Source organism: Saccopteryx leptura, chromosome 2, assembly GCF_036850995.1.
Source record: "Saccopteryx leptura isolate mSacLep1 chromosome 2, mSacLep1_pri_phased_curated, whole genome shotgun sequence".
Taxonomy (NCBI): Eukaryota; Metazoa; Chordata; class Mammalia; order Chiroptera; family Emballonuridae; genus Saccopteryx; species Saccopteryx leptura.
This window is the reverse complement of record NC_089504.1, coordinates 275,260,787-275,278,763: the sequence shown is the minus strand read 5'-3', so window position 1 is coordinate 275,278,763 and position 17,977 is coordinate 275,260,787. Positions and strand designations below refer to the sequence as shown.

The window sequence follows — 17,977 nt, the reverse complement described above, 5'->3', positions numbered from 1 at the left end:
GCTTTATTATATAGACATATTCAAATCAAGGACCTTGATACAAAGTTGCACATCCAAGGCTAAGACAGGAACTCTCCCAAGGAAAAAACAGGATACATTAGTGAAATCTATCAACATCTGAAACAAACAAAAAGTCAGAGGAAGGGCATGTATATTGCTTCCAGCAGCCCAAGAAAGCAAGCGGAGTGGGTGCAAATACTCAGCATTAAAGTCAAATATGGAGATGGAGGGGGGCAAACTTAGCCTTTTGCTAAGCCTCGAATCTATAATGGCTTTTTGCCATTTAGGGTCGACAACAAGTAGAAAAGACACTATTCTGGATAGAAAAAAAAACACCCCACAAAATCCAGAAATAAAAAATTCTGGTAGCATAGAAATGTAGCAGTACAGCCAAAATAGCTACCTCAGGAAAATTTTGAGGCCAAGCATTATTCACTAATTCATGAAGAAAGAATTAATTATATTTAAAATACTGTCAAAGTTACAAAATTTATACTTATTTAGAATCTATTCACTTATAAAATGCTCTGTTCACTGATATGAAACATGGCATGAATCTTGTGTTTTGAAATAGTCTACTTTATATTTATTTTGCTCTATGAAATCCACACTGCTTATTTAATAGTTACACTTACCATAGCATATCTTGAGCACCCAGTGGGTGGAGAGTGTACTCAGAAAAGAAGACACAGGTTCCCTGCCCTCCAGGTCTTGCCTTCCAAACAAATACTGAGACTGAAGTAACAAGGCAACATCAGCGTCGTCATCAGTTTGCATTTCAGACTATGGGAGAGTAATCAGACCAAGGGGAAGTCTTCTTAGGGGAGAGTTAAGAGTGAAATGAATTTTCACTCTTCTTCTTAGGGGAGAGGTAAGAGTGAAATGAATTTTAAAAAAATAAAGAAGGAAGCATACCTTTAAATATATTTTAAAGCCAAAAATATTGCAGCTGCATCTTCAATTTACGGTTTAACAAATATTTAAATTATTCCCCAAGAAATGAAAGCTGATAGAATGGATGAAAAACAAGCATGGCTCATTGTACGGTAAAAGTATGGAACAATCAATTGAAATCTTCCCAAGGACCTTTGCATATATTCTGTATTACCTGCCCGCTGCCAGTCCACAATCCATGGCTGTTGAAAAGAGAAAATATTTTATTTTTATGTTCTTATTCTGTACTGCCCAGATGCCTGTGATGATCCACCGAGATTCCACTCTATGATGCTCAAAGGTCCTCCTCAAGCCATTTATCAACCTGGGGACAGAGTAGAATATGAATGTCGCCTAGGATACAAGCCGATCATCCCTACTCGCTATACTACTGCTGATTGTCAGGCTGATAACACGTGGACACCCCTCCAGGAGGCCTGTACAAGTAAGCACACAAAACTTCTTACTGTTATTGCTCTAGAGATTTTCTCACATTTAGGATGCATATTCCACTAATGCAATGGTATTTTCATTTATTTACCTCTCATTTGTAAATACTAAACAAACTTTTACCAACTTTTGAATACTTTGGCCAACCAATAAAATAAAAAAAACCAGCCGTATGTGCTTGTTTCCCTATTAAATTTTTTTCTACTTAATTGTTTATGTGTCACACAGAATCAAAATTAATTCTAGTTGTAGTTCCCCACTCTTCACCCCACATGTTTTTGGCATTCCTGTTTATACATTTTTAATTACTATGTATATGCATGAATTAAAATTTTTGGCTTGAAAACATCAAAAACACACACTTGACTTTAAAAAGTTTCATCTTACAATACAAGAAGTATGACAGTTCTGGCAAGAGGAAATGGTGGATTACAGATAAAAGACTAACCGTCTCACCAATAAGATTGATAAATTTTGGACAAAACATACAGTCTTATCTTGTTTAATTGTGCCTTCCTTTATTGCACTTCATACACATTATATTTATTTGCCAATAGAGGCAATACCGTAACCAGCAAAACTGTTTTGACTTGCTTTACTTTCAAACTCACTTATTGCTATAGTCTGAAAGAAACTTGAAATATGTCAGAGGTATGCCTATAGTTAAAAAACAATGTTTAAAGTATTTGAGGATGACCAAAAGCAGGGAGACAGTGGAGGTTTCTTGATTCTTGAAAGAAAGAAACCACTGTAACATAGCAAAATATTTCCTCTTTTCAAGTGCATGGAACTAGTAACATTCTGGGTAGTAAAATTTTTAATTTTTTTTAATTTTAATAAAATTGAAATTATTTATAGTACAGTGTCATTTATTTATTTATTTTTATTCAGGGAGAGGAGGAAAGGCAGAGAAATAGACTCCCACATATACCTTGACTAAGATCCACCCAGCAACCCCCCTAGGGCCCATTTGGGACGTTGCTCTATTGCTCAGAAACTGAGTTTTTCTTAGCTCTTGAGGTGGAGGCCATGGAGCCATACTCAGTGCCTGGGGCCAACTCACTCCAATCGAGTCTTGACTACAGAAGGGAAAGAGAAAAAGAGGGAGAAAAGCAAGAGTGGGAGGGGTGAAGAAGCAGATGGTTACTTCTGTGTGCCCTGACCGGGAATCAAACCCAGGACATCCACACGCCAGGCTCACGCTCTACCACTGAGGTAACCGGCCAGGGCCAGCACCGTATCTTTATGTTGGAATAAATATAAATTCATTGCTCATAAATTGCAAAACTCAATATAATAAAGATGTCAATTCTTTGTAACTGATCTATAAATTGAGTATAATCCCAATTAAAATTCCAGCAGATGTTTTATAGAAATTGAAAAAGTGATTCTAAACTTTATATGAAAAGACAATAGAATAAGAATAGTCTAAACCATTTTGAAAATATAATTAAGGGACTCATTCTACTGTCAAAACTTATTATAAAACATACCAAAATGCATATAATAAAGACTGTGTGTTATTGGTAATAGGATTATCATAGAAAACAATGGAACAGAATAAAGAGTCCATAATATACCCTTTCAAATATGTCTATTTGATTTTATTACAGATGTACAAACAGTTTAGTGGGAAAATAGCAAAAGGACAAGTACAACTGAACATACATATACCATAAAAGAGGACCACAAGTATGTTAGCACCGTGTGCGAACATTTACTAAAAAGAGATCTTAGACTTTCCTAAACACAAAAGTATAATAGTTTAACTTGAAAACAGAATGTATTTATGACTTGGCATAGATTTCTTAAATTCAAAAGCATGATTTCTATATAAAAAATCAATAAATTTGAAATCTTAAAAACTCAAAGCTTTTGTTTTCAAAAGACTATGTTATAAGAATTTTTTAAATGAACCAAAGACTGGAAGAACATATTTCCAATACACTTATCTGATAATGGACTTAATATAAAAAAATTCTCAAAACACAAAAAGAGGCTCTGGCCCGTTGGCTCAGTGGTAGAGCGTCAGCCTGGAGTGCAGGAGTCCCGGGTTCGCTTCCCGGCCAGGGCACACAGGGGAGGCGCCCATCTGCTTCTCCACCCCTCCCCCTCGCCTTCCTCTCTGTCTCACTCTTGCCCTCCCGCAGCCAAAGCTCCATTGGAGCAAGGTTGGCCTGGGCGCTGGGAATAGCTCTGTGGCCTCTGCCTCAGGAGCTAGAATGGTTCTGGGTGCTACAGAGCAATGCACCAGATGGGCAGAGCATTGCCTCCTGGTGGGCATGCCGTGTGGATCCTAGTTGGGCACATGCGAGAGTCTGTCTGACTGCCTCCCCGTTTTCAGTCACAGAAAAATCAAAAAACAAAAAAACACACACAGGAAAAGAAAAAAGGCAAAATTTTTAAAATGATTAAAAGTTTTTAATAGGCCAATTACATCAAAGTAGATATATGGATAGCAAAAAGTACATGAAAAGTTGCTCAATATAATTAATAAATACACAAATATAATTTAAAATTATAATGAGATACTATTGAACAACCACTAGAATGGCTGGAAATAAAAACAAGAAAAAAAACTAACAATACCATATACTTTCAAGAAAAGGGAGTAATTGGAACTCTGATACATTACCGTAAAGAATGCAAAGTGGGCCTGACCAGGCAGTGGTGCCGTAGATAAGAGTGTCAGCCTGCGATGCTAAGGACCCAGGTTCAAAACCTCAAGGTCACCGGTTTACACACAGCTCATCTAGCTGATCTTCAGTTTGAACATGGGATCATAGATATGACCTCATGGTCACTGACTAAGCCCAAAGGTCGGTGGCTTGAACCCAAGTTCACTGGTTTGAGTAAGGGGTCACTGTCTCAGCAGGGGCCCCCTGGGTAAAGTACATATGAGAAAGTAATCTATCAACACCTAAGATGCCAAAACAAGTTGATCCTTCTTATTTCTCTCCCTTCCTGTCAGGATGAAGGAGGGAAGGATGAAGGGATGGAGAGATGGAGGGAGGGAGGGATGGAGAGACGGAGGGAGGGAAGGAAGGAAGGAAGGGAGGGAGGGAGGGAGGGAGGGAGGAATGAAAGAAGGAAGGAAGGAAGGAAGGAAGGAAGGAAGGAAGGAAGGAAGGAAGGGAGGAAGGAAGGCCATTTCAGAACATCTTTTGGCAATTTCTTATAAAGATAAACGTACACTTTCCAAAACTCAGCAATCCAAGTAAATTAAAACATGTTAACAAAGAAACCTATATAAAAATATTTATAGCAGCCTTTTATAATCACCCCACATTAGAAACAATAGACATATTTTCCTGGTGCTGAATGGCTGAACAAGATCTATAAATGGAATAACATTCATCAACAAGAAGAAATCAGCTTCTAATTTAAACAACAACACAAATGAATATCAAATGTATTGTGCTAAGTGAAATAAGCCACACTCAGAGCCTGTGTTCCCATTCTGACACTCTAAAAAAAACATTATAGAGCTACAAAACAGATCAATGGTTGGCTATTTAGGGAAGGTGGCTGGAGGTGATTTTGGGAGGGGGTTGATTACAAAGTGTTGTGAAGAAATGTTGAAGAGTAATGGAACTTTTCTATGTCTATTATGCTGGGAATTATATGACTAGTGTTTGAAATTTTAAGCTTCGTACAAGCTGTCCATTTAAAAGGGTATAATTTACTGAATGTGAATTATATCCAGTAAACCTAATTTAAATCACTACTGTGATTAACAACAGTTTAGCACAGCATAGAAAAAGATCAGTGAACCTTAATTATATTCTTGAATAGAATTTCAATATGTATGAAAGAAAAAAAAATTTAAGATAGAGGGAAAGACAGCCTGGGGAAGAGTAGCAAGCAGATCAAATATGCCTGTTAATGGAGTTTCATAAAGAGAGTAGAAAAAACAGTATAGAACTATTTGAATAAATAATGTCCAAAAATTACCCACATTTTATCCAAACAACAACCTGTAGTCCAAAAAATTCAGTGGCCCTAGCAGGATAAGTAAATGTTTAAAATTTACTATGAAATCCTCACTATCTAAACACATCAGGTTAAACTTCTGAAAACAAAAGATAAAAAGAAAAACAGCCGGTGAGACATCAGAAGCATATAACTTTCCCCACTTCTTTAAAGAATGACAGCTGACTTGTTTTAGGGAACTGTGGAGACTGTAAAACAATAATATCTGATAATGTGATGAAAAAATAGATAATAAATGTCTGTCAAGGAAAAAATCTTTTAAAGCTGAAGATGAAATTTAAAAAAATAAAAATAAAAGGAAACCATTTTGCTTGACTAGTGATGGCACAGTGGATAGAGCATCTAACCAGGATGTTGAGGTCCCCGGTTCAAACCCTCACCATCTAGACTAGAGCATGATCTTGCCAACTTGAGTGTGAAATCATCAACATGATCCCAAGGACAATAGCTTGAGCCCAAAGGTCACTGGCTTGGCTTGAGCCCCTGGTCAAGAATGAAAAGAAATCAATAAACAACTACAGTGAAGCAATTATGAGTTGATGCTTCTTATCTCTCTCCACCCATGCTCTCTCCCTCCATGTCTGTCTGTCTGTCTGTCTGTCTCACTCTCTCTCTCAAAAACAAAAACAAAATAAGCTTTCTGAAATAAAAGCTAACAGCATTGTCACTGCCCTACCTGAACTACAAGAATTGCTTAAACAAAGTTCTTCAGGCTGAAGGGAAATGATGTCTGATGGAAATTCAGATCCCCACGCAGGGAGGAAGAGCACTCTCCTGGCTTAAAACACTGTGCATTGTGGGCCCTTGTCTGTTGCTCAGATTTAATCTAAATCCCAGTCAGTGTTTTGCTGTGTTTTGTTTTCTCTGTGATTTTCCCCAAATTCTGGCACCCGTTGTGGATCCTGAAATCAATCTGGAGGGTCATGTCCAGCATTTTACTTCCTAAGATGTAGAGCAGAACAGGAGATACCAGAGTATATGGGTGCGAAGGCTAAATATTAAGTTTTAACTTTATTACAGGTTATGAGATTACAATTTACAGTGTGATTTTTGATCTCTGAGTTCCAGTACAAAATGTTTGGAAACGACAGCCCTACTTCCACTGGCCTTTCTTTTTCTTGAACATCCTAGTCCTGCATCCTTTGAGACATGATGAATTAATTCTCTTTGCATATCTTTGCATGGCTAGCTTCTCTCCAGCTTTTACACTTGAGCTCAAGTATTACCTTATTAGATGACTCTTTCCTGCCTTCAGAAAGGTCAGGGTACTAAATCAGTGTCAACATGGATTTTTATTTAGAAAAAAATCCTAGAAGTAAACAGCATCAAAAGTTATATTTGAGCTTACCTGAAAATTGTCCATGGTAGTCAGACCTTTCTCAAAACTTGTCAGTAATGGAAAAATATAGAAAACCAATAATCTATAATGACAGTCCTTTCTATGGGAGAAAAGATTATATCTCTTTATCTGGAATTAAAATACACAAATAAAATCTTTTCATAAAAGGTTAACATCCCGCCTTCGGGTCCTTGTCTCTGTGTTCCAGGGGAAATTACTATTTTGTACTTGATTTCTTTCCTGTGTTAAAGCAGCTTTGCATTAATACTAGAATTTCTCTGCTTTTCAGTGGTCAAATGTCCGTATCCAGTAGTCAAGAATGGAAACACTGGGTCAGTAACTGGAAGAAAATATTCCTACAAAATGAGAGTTACACTTGAATGCCTGAGGGGATTTCTCCTTGAAGGCAGCAGAACTGTTGTGTGTGGAGCTAACAGTACTTGGGAGCCTGGACTGCCAAAGTGTACTAAAGGTACAAAGGATCTTTTTTTCTTTTTTCTTTAGATCTTATTTCTTTGACAATCAATATCAATGACATGGGATTTTCAAAAAGTAGCAGTGTTTGTAATTATCTCTATCATATTAATTTTCATGACAAATGTATGACAATTTATTTTATAGAGTCTTAGCACATTATGTACATCACAATGGTGTCTAAATTGCTGTTGCTTGGTGTTTCTCATGTGTAACAATGGATCATAATCATTTATCAGAGTAAATTGAAGCCCTGGAATTTATACCTAAAAAAGTCAAAAATCTAAAGGCAAGATGTATATAAATTTTCAAAAGTAATAATTACCAAATACTTCATCCTGTTTTCATCATTGTTTTCCATGTCAACACCTCCCAGTGCAAAACCTACCATTTTCAGTGTCTCAGGTTTAGTAACTGTCTGCTTATATTTTTCAAAATTCATAAATGGCTCCTGATTTTTTATATTCTTTAAATATCTGATGATTTGCACCCATTTGTCACTTTTAGTAACAACGGAGAAAGAACATATAGCCATTCTAGTCGTTACACTTTGTGGTTCTAAAACTTTCTGCCCTGGTCTGCAGACATTAGAACAAACTTGGACAAGTAATATAAACCTGTAAGGTGTTTACTTACTTATAAAATGATGTAATTCCTTCATCATTGCTTAATAGTAAAGTTAAAATGGAGTGTATATCGAGCACTTAGCACAGCACCTGACCTATAGGAAGCTAGGAAGCTCATATCTAATTTATAGCTCACTGCAGTTAATATTAGTGAAGAGGACTGGCCATGGCTAATGATTATTAACACATATGTTTTCTACGTCAACAACATTGCTATCTTATTATTTTTAAAATGATCTGTTGACACCTTTACAAGTTATCTTTGTGATCCAGGATGATGTTTTATTTCATGGATCGCAATCGGTTTTATTCTTTCTATGTAGTACCTTTTAAACTGGGAAATCTCTGCTGTCCTAGAACAAGACCCCACCTCTCCCTGCCTCATGTAATTTGCTTTTTTCTCTTTACTGAACTTTCTTTTTGGCAATAGAAAGTAAATTTCACATCAACAGAAAGACAGGAAAAGTACTTATTTATTGAAATGAAATGGAGGACTTCATGGATGGACTACTCATCAGCTGCCCTGCTTTGGAGATTATTTTTACATGGTGGATGGAATTACTTTTCTGTATTCCAATCTCTGGCTTCTCTTTGATTTCAGCAGGAACAAGGGGCAAGAGCTATACAGCAGTCACCACTTATCCGTAGTTTCACTTTCTGTAGTTTCAATTGCCTGCAAATCTGGTGTGAAAATATTTAATGCAAATAACAGGAAAGAGTAATTCATAAGTATAAGTTACTTGCCATTCTGAGTGGCATGATGACTTCTCACAGTGTCGCACTATTTCTCACCTAAGACGAGAATCATCCCTTTGCTCAGTGTATTCACCTCACTTCGCATCATGTGGGCACTGTATCATCTCACATCATCACTAGGAGGAGGGAGCGTGCAATTCAATATGATATTCTGAGAAGAATATCACATATTTTTATTATAGGATATTATTATAATTATTCCGTTTTATTAGTAGTTGTTTATGGCTTAACTTGCCAAATTTATGAATTAAACTTTATTATAAATGTGTATATACAATAAAAACATCATATATAATATGATTCAGTATTATCCAGTTTCCCGGGCAGGGATGAGTATCTTGTTCCATGTGGACAAGAGGGGACTGTATTGGGAAGAGCTTAGCCTGAGCACACCTCACACAAGATCTTAGTTTGGCTCTTCTTATTATACTAACATCATTTCTTTGGACTTAGTTTCCTGTTAAACATAAGGGTATTGATCTCAAATTTAAATGACTAGCTCTTGTTTGTTTGTATATTTTCTGTTGTCCTAATATTTTAAAGGAATAAGGGGAGTTACCATCTAATTAACATGGTAATTACAACACTTCTATATAATTCCTCTATACCTGGAAACCGGTAGCTTCCTTGAGTACTTTAGTTGCGTGTTATAAGGTTTTAGAGGGAAACTAATGCTTTTTTGGTGGATTGATACATTAAGACTCTTGTGACATTTAAATTCATTGACTCACCTGTGTTTACACACATGGTCCTAGTGAGCATATGCACTGTGGGATACTTGTTTTATTAATATGCTCTTTCAAAAGAGGTAACAGTAAGTATTTCATAAAGGATGTATAAAAGAACAGATTTTCTAGTGTTTCAAAGAAGAGAGGATTGTGAGGATATGTATATAAGGAGCATAAACTACAGGGTTCTTTTCTTAAAATCAAAAATCAAAATTCCTGATTAGACTGTCAATCATATTTTATCATCATTTAGGAAAGACTATGGAAAAAGGATCCATAGTAACATAGAATGATGACAAGATAGATATCATTGTTTTAATATGAAAAACTGTGAAGTATTAAACAGAAAATAAAATAATAAAAAATATGTAGTGTGATATAAATTGGACAGTTAGTTTCTTAGAGATACATATGTTTATTTTGAATACATTATTTTTAAGATTTTTATTACTTAATTTCTGGATTTCCATTCTAGAATACAAAACATTCTTATGTAAAATTCATATGTACTTGTATAGATATATATTTAGCTAACTTACAAGAAGGGAAATTGTAAAGATAAGAAAATAAATGTGTTTTCCATTTAGAAAAATAATCTTTTTTAAAAAAGATAAATCAAATTAAATCTCTAATTTTGTATTGTTATTAAATGTAATTAATTCCATGTTTCCAGGTGTTACGCCTACTGTTCCAGACACAACTCCAGTTTCAAGAAAACCAGGTCCAGTAACTCTTTATTCTATTCATATTGTTAATAATGTCATAAGGTAATGGGTAAAAATGAATGTTTTGTGGGGAAACAGGTGGCTATTGGTGGAAAGATACATTAAGATTGCATGTGAAGTTTACATTCATCGACCCACCCGTGTTTACTCACATGGTCCTCATGAGCATATGCACTATGGGATACCGTGTTTGTTGATCTGCTCTTTTAAATGAGTTAACCATAACTGTATCATAAAGGATTTATAAAACACTGATACTTATAGTGTTTCAAAGAAGAGAGAATTGTGAGGATATGTTTACAAAAACGATAAACTACAGGGATCTTTTCTTAATTATCAAAAATTAAAATTCCTCACGTGACTGTCAAATATCTTTTATCGGTTAGAGAAAACTAAACAAAACAAATCCGTCCTACCATTTAATGATGATAAGGTAGATATAATTGTTCTAGTGTGGAAAACAGTGAAATACTAAGCAGAAAACCAAAGGATTAAAAATATGTATTGTAGTATGATACAAATTGGACAGTTACTTTCTTAGAGATACATGTTCATTTTGAAATCATTATTTTTATGATTTTTATTACTTAATTTCTGAATTTCCATTCTAGAATCCAAAACATTCTTAGGTAAAATTCATATGTACTTGTATAGATATATATTTAGCTAACTTCCAAGAAGGGAAATTGTAAAGATAAGAAAATAAATGTGTTTTCCATTTAGAAAAATAATCTTTTTTTAAAAAGATAAATCAAATTAAATCTCTAATTTTGTATTGTTATTAAATGTAATCAATTCCATGTTTCCAGGAGTTACGCCTGCTGTTCCAAAAACAACTCCAGTTTCAAGAAAACCAGGTCCAGTAATTCTTTATTCTAGTCATATTGTTAATAATGTCATAAGGTATTGGGTAAAAATGAATGTTTTATGGGGAAACAGAAGGCTTTTGGTGGACAGATACATTAAAATTGCATGTGAAGTTTACATTCATCGACCCACCCATGTTTACTCACATGGTCCTCATGAGCATATGCACTGTGGGATACCGTGTTTGTTGACATGCTCTTTTAAATGAATTAACCATAACTGTATCTTAAAGGATTTATAAAACACTGATACTTCCTTCTAGTGTTTCAAAGAAGAGAGAATTGTGAGGAAATGTTTATAAAAACGATAAACTACAAGGATCTTTTCTTAATTATCAAATATTAAAATTCCTCAGGTGACTGTCAAATATCTTTTATCAGTTAGAGAATACTAAACAAAACGAAACCGTAATACCCTTTAATGATGATAAGATAGATATAATAGTTCTAGTGTGGAAAACAGTGAAATACTAAGCAGAAAACAAAAGGATAAAAACTATATAGCGTGCTACAAATTGGACAGTTAATTTCTTAGAAATACATATGTTCATTTTGAAATCATTATTTTTATGATTTTTATTACTTAATTTCTGGATTTCCATTCTAGAATACAAAACAGTCTTTTGCAAATTCCATATGTACTTGTATAGATATATATTTAGCTAACTTATCAGAAAAGAAATTGTAAAGATAAGAAAATAAATGTGTTTTCCATTTAGAAAAATAATCTTTTTTTAAAAAGATATATCAAATTAAATCCCTAATTTTGTATTGTTGGTAAATGGAATCAATTTCATGTTTCCAGGTGTCAAGCCTACTGTTCCAAAAACAACTAAACCAGGTCCAGTAACTCTTTATACTATTCATATTGTTAATAACTTCATAAGGTGATGAAAATAATTTTATGTGTAAAGTAGCACTTATTTAAGTATAAATGAAGTTAAACTTGTTTTGGCCCACTTTTATTTATTCTTGTTCTTCACTCATTTTATAATTAGGTTTCTAAAATGTTTTTTCGTTGATTTGACAGAATTCATTAAGATTTCAAAACTTTTTAACATGAAGTGAACATTGTAACTAGTTTTCATTGCCTTATTTTTTAGTGAGTATATTTTTAAGAGTTTATATGTTTGGATATAGTTTATATAATTTTTAATTATGCAAATAGTGCACAAATATAAATTCATAAAAATTAAAATATTACAAAAATTTACAGAACTAAATATTGTCTTCTCTTTCTCTAATTCATTATCTGAGTTAATCTCTTAATAGTAGCTCTGGCTGGTAGGCTCAGTGGATAGAGTGTTGGTCTGGCATATGGATATCCAAGGTTCAATTCCCTGTTAGGGTACACAAGAGAAGAAACTATGCCCTTCTCTTCTCCTCCCTCTCCCTCTCTTCACCTCTCCCTCTTCCTCTTCTTTTTTTTTCTTCCTCTTCCTGTCCTGCAACCAGTGGCTCACTTGGTTCAAGAATGGACCCTCAGTGCTGAGGATAGCTGCTTAGTTCCAGCATTGGCCTTAGGTGCTAAAAATAGCTCAGTAATGGAGCATCAGCCCCAGACAAGAATTGATGAGTGGATCCCAGTAGGAGTGTATATGGGAGTTCGTCACACAATTTCCCCTCCTCGCACTTAAAAAATATTACTTAATAGATTAGGTGTCTTTTTATCTGCTTCTGTACATTAATATTCTTGTATGCATATACATACACATATTTCAGTGTTCTTTTTTGTTGTTGTTGGTAACCAAAAATGGAATCATGCTGTTCATATATTTCTAAACTCTCATATTTTACATTTACTATCTTATATTGGGATTATATTTACATTTATTCCCACATTTTTTTTTTTGTATTCCTCCAAAGTGGAAACGAGGAGGCAGCCGGACAGACTCCCGCAAGCACCCGACCGGAATTGACCAGGCATGCCCACCAGGGGGGCGAAGCTCTGCCCATCTAGGGCGTCGCTCTGTTGAAACCAGAGCCACTCTAACACCCAACACAGAGGCCACAGAGCCATCCTCAGCACCTGAGCCATCTCTATTCCAATAGAGCGTTGGTTGCAAGAGAGGAAGAGCAAGACAGAGATGAAGGACAGGGGGAGGGGTGGAGAAGCAGACGGGCACCTCCCCTGTGTGCCCTGGCTGGAAGCGAACCCAGCACTCCTGCACGCCAGGCCGACAATCCACCACTGACCCAACCGGCCAGGGCCTATTCCCACATTTTTAATGATGGTTTCAATATATACCTTATTTATTTAACATTTTCTATCCGTAATATTTATATGTGCAGAAATTTTTCATTAATAGGTAGTTGGATGTATCAGTTTCTCTTTCTAGTGGCTACGTGTATTCAGTCTTTTTTGTAAAAACTGGAGTTCATCCCCATGCTGAAATCATATAAAAATTTCAACCACATGTCTTTATTGCATTCTTTGCACTTAAATCATTGTTACATCTGACGTTGGTATGTACACTTTCTATCTTCTCTCCAAATACTTGAAGTGCCAGTTTTTATCATACATTAAATTCATAGGTGTTCTTCTTGTCTCTCTTCCCTTGAACTCTGCCTACACTACATCTTTTATGCTTTCTTGTACTGCTGTGATATGTTTTAATATCTGTCAGAGCACTGCTTTTTCAGAAATGTTCAAGCCACTTTCTATGCTAATTATTACAGATCTACTTTTATTTTATTTTTACCACTTAACCATTTCATGGGTACATGTCAGGGGCATTAGGTACATTCCCACTGTTGTGCAGCCATCACTTCTGTACATCCAAAACTACAACTGAAACATTATACACATTAAACAACAATTTTCCAGCCGCTCCAGCCCCCGCCCAACCCTGACAATTGCTATTTAATTTTCTGGGAATTGACTACCTTAAGAACTTCACAGAACTGCAATCACTTCTGGCTTATTTCATTTAGTGTAAGGCTTTCAAGGTTCATCTACCCTGTAGCATGTATCAGAACTCTATTCCTTTTTAGATTGATTAATATTCCATTATTTGTATATACCACATTTTTTTATCCATTCACTGATGATAGACACGTGGGTTGTTTAAACTTTTGGCTATTCTGAATATGCTTCTCTGAATATTGGCATTTTAGGACCTGTTTGAGGCCTGTTTCAATTTGGGGTACACACCCAGGAGTAGAGCTGCAGGGTTACGTGGGTATTCTCTGTTTACTTTTTGAGGAACAGCCACATGGTCTCCATAGTAACTGCATCATTTGACATTTCCACCAGTGATGCACAAAGTTCCAATTTCTCTACCTCTTTACCAACACGTGTTATTTCCTGTTTTTGATACTAGCCATCCTTATGTATCTCACTGTGATTTTTATTTGCATTGTGGTTTTTATTGATTAGTGGTCATGTTTCCTGTGCTTCTTGGTGTTTTGTATATCTCCTTTGGGAAAATATCTATTCATGTCCTTTGCACATTTTTGTTTGGGGTTTTTTCCATTACTAAGTTTTAGGAGTTCATTATGCATTTTGGATATTAATTCCTTATCAGATGTATTCTTTGCCGGTGTTTTCTTTTATTCTATGGATTGCCTTTTCACTCTATTGATAATTGTTCATAAATTTGGTGAAGTCCAATTTATCTATGTTTTTCTCTGTCACTTGGGCTTTTGGTGTCACACCCAAGAAATCATTGTCACACTTATCATCATGAAGCTTGTCCATTATGTGTTTTTCTAAGAGTGTTATAGTTTTAGCTCATATTTAGTTCTTTGACCCATTTTGAATTCATTTCTGTATATGACGTAAGATAAGGATCAAACTTCATGAATTGTATGTACATATCCAGTTTTCTAAGAACCATTTGTTGAAAGATTGGCCTTTCCCAATGTAATGTTCTTTACACCCTTTCATTCAATCATTTGACCATATATGTGAAGCTTTATTGGTGGGCTCTGTATTCTATTCCATTGGTGTGTCTGTATTTATGCCTATACCACTGTGTTTGGATTATTGTAGCTTTTGAGTACATTTAAAATCAGGTAATGTGAGTTTTTTCAACTCTGCTCTTCCATTTTAAGATTGTCTTGGATATTTCTGATCCCTGAGATCTCATATGAATTACATATAGATTTTCCTATTTTTGCAAAATGTATATTCAAGATGTTGATGTGGGTTGTGTATAATCTGTAGATTGCTTTGTGTAGTTTAACATCTTTACTATATAAAGTCTTCAAATGTATGAACAAAGGATGTCTTTACATTTATTTATATTATCTTCTGTTTCTTTCAGCAATGTTTTATAGTTTCCAGTGTAGAAGTCTTTCAGCAACTTGGTTAAGTTTTCTTCCTAAGTAGTTTACTCTTTTTGAATCCTATTGTAACTAAACTGTGTTTTTTCTTTTACACTTTTATTTGATTTGCTCATTGTTACTGTATAGAAATGCATCTGATTTTTACTTGTCAATTCTGTAGCCTGTAACTTTAATAAAATGTATTTATTAGTTGCAACAGGTGAAAGATGTGAGTGCCTGCATATGAGTATAATCTTTACAGTTTTATACTTCAAAAAATCCTGTCATGTAGAACAGAGATAATTTATTTCTTCTTTCCTAATTTGGATGCTTTTTTTTCTTGCCTGATTCTCTAATAGTAACTTTCACTATTATATTGAATAGAAATGGCAAACATGGTCATCCTATCTTGTCCTGGTCTTAAGGGGAAAACTTTCAGTCTTTCACCATTAAGCATGATGTTAGCTATGGGTTTTTCATAAATGGGCCTGATTATGTTGAAATTTCACTGTATTACAGAATAACCTCTACATCATTTATTAAGCCTAACTGTATCTTTTAATAGTAAGTAGAATTTCTTTTACACCATAGACTATTATTAACAATACACTAATGTTAAATTTGAATGCTGTACCACAGAATATTGTCACAGGAAATCTTACTGGAGAAGAAGAAGACTTATGACATTAAATATAAATTTATAATATTTTATGATAATACTTTAAATGAGAAACATTAACATAATTTATGTAAAGAAAATAAAATTATGTGAGATTCTGTACAAAGGCAAAGATCAAAACTTATTAATTTAGGGATCTATAAGCTTTACTATTTTTTACTTCTTTTCAACATTATTTGTATTTTTTTCTTCTTTTTAGGACATTACAAATCAGCAGCTGAACGATTTGAGTATTTAGGTAAAGATATAGAAATTATTTTGGTTTTTATACCCCTCCCTGATAACACCTTAGATTTCTAAATGGAAATATCATATTTCAATTATCCGTACTTAGATAAACAACCTGTCACAAATGTTGTAATGACATGTATGCTTATTTTAAGAGTACAGATAACATGACAAATATAAGCAGAAGTAGGACTGCACACATGTAGATAATACAGTTTTTAAGGGTGCCTCAAATGAGAATTCCTAATAGGATGAAGGGTTTTCTCAATTGCTGTGTTTATATGGAGGTTATAATACATAAAACTGCATTGCAGGTGACAGTGTTCTTTTGTGTTGGCAACTTGTAAATCAAGTTTTTCTATTCATACATTATATACACATAAATTGGGTTAGTTTTTGTCTTAAAAAGGCTGGTGGAGCACACTTTATGTAGGCTCACAAGGCTCACACAATATATACTAAAGGAAATGATAGAGTATAGTTGTGATAGTTGAATGAAATACAAGGATGTTTGATGAATAAATGAAGAAAAATATGTAGTACTTTTATTTACATTAGACTACTTTAGTAGGTTAATCTTTTTATAAAATGCACCTTAGGCCTCTTATATTTTCTCTCTGAACACTATGGTTAAACTGTCATTGTGCCTGTAAATCTGAAGTCATGTTGAGACAATAAACATCTGATAATTTTTGTGTAAAAGAAAAAAGGCAGAAGGAATCATAACATTGTATGTTTTGACTTGTAGAAATATAATAAAAATTATGACAGCTTAGAAGCAGAGATAATACTAACTGACATTTCTAAGAATTAAGATTACGTGGTATTATTTATTGCTCTCTGGATAGTCAGAAATGCATGTTTAAGTTTCTATGTGTAATTTATCCATGTATCCTGGTGTTTCATTTGCATTCTTAGAATGTTCTTGGTATTGGAAATTAAGATCGTGTCTTAATTTGGGGGTGGGATGCATGAAGAATGATTGATGATGAGATAACATATTGTTTCTGACATTGCAAAATGTGTCTATGTAACCAATTAACAGAACTTCATTTACAACTTAGTCCACAGACTCACTTTAAGGGAACAATATAAATGAAATTGCTAACAAATCATAAAAATGAAAGACTGAATACTAAATGAACTACAATAAGATAACACATTCTTAAAATGATTTTCCTCTAATATAATGAATTCTAATTTTTACAATAATTTTTTATTTTTAAAATAATTTTAATTTTTATACTCTGATGTGATGACTGAGCACAAAACCTTGACAAATGAGGCTCCTATTAAGCATTTCACAAGTTAGACTCTAAGTCTGGAATCAGATGAGAAGGGTTCTGGTATCAAAATGAGCTGGAATCACTAGCAGTCACACAAAACTAGATTGATAAACTTATCCTTTGCTGTAGTTTATAGATGATCTGCTCAAAATTAAAGTGAATCTTCTCTCTGTAGAAACACATGTGCTCAATTACTCAAACTGATTTTTTTTCCTCAGGTGGCCGGCTCACAACTTTGACTGTTCTTATGGTACGTAGTGTCCCCAACATGGATGATACTTAAATCAAAGTACTAATGTGAAGAAGTACATTTTTAATGAGTTGATTAGTTTCTATATTTTTTATAGCTTGAAATTAAGTAAACTAGTCTAGAAATATCAGACCTTTGTATGATATTCAATCTTGTGTTGGTGATTATGTATTTATTTGTATTCTATATGTCCACTTAGTAACAAATCCTAAATAACAATTTTTTTTCAAGGTGATTGGTCATATGAGATTGAATCCCAAATATGTTTTGAGTAATATTCTAAATTAAGCAAGAACTCTTCTCTGGCTTATTGAAGATTCTTTTTTTTTTTTTTTTTTTTTTTTACAGAGACAGAGAGAGATTCAGACAGTGGGA

The 17,977-nt window shown here is 34.2% G+C and overlaps 1 protein-coding gene across 1 annotated transcript in view; it reads left to right on the top strand.

The window, feature by feature from the left end:
- LOC136392015 (membrane cofactor protein-like) overlaps nt 1-17,977 on the top strand; it is an 86,349-nt gene that overhangs the window by 10,283 nt on the left and 58,089 nt on the right. Inside the window, exons 3-8 of the mRNA XM_066364005.1 lie at nt 1,190-1,378; nt 7,005-7,187; nt 9,973-10,020; nt 10,834-10,881; nt 11,696-11,731; nt 16,038-16,076. Coding sequence (XP_066220102.1) covers nt 1,190-1,378; nt 7,005-7,187; nt 9,973-10,020; nt 10,834-10,881; nt 11,696-11,731; nt 16,038-16,076 — 543 coding nt within the window. The remainder of the gene's footprint in view (nt 1-1,189; nt 1,379-7,004; nt 7,188-9,972; nt 10,021-10,833; nt 10,882-11,695; nt 11,732-16,037; nt 16,077-17,977) is intronic.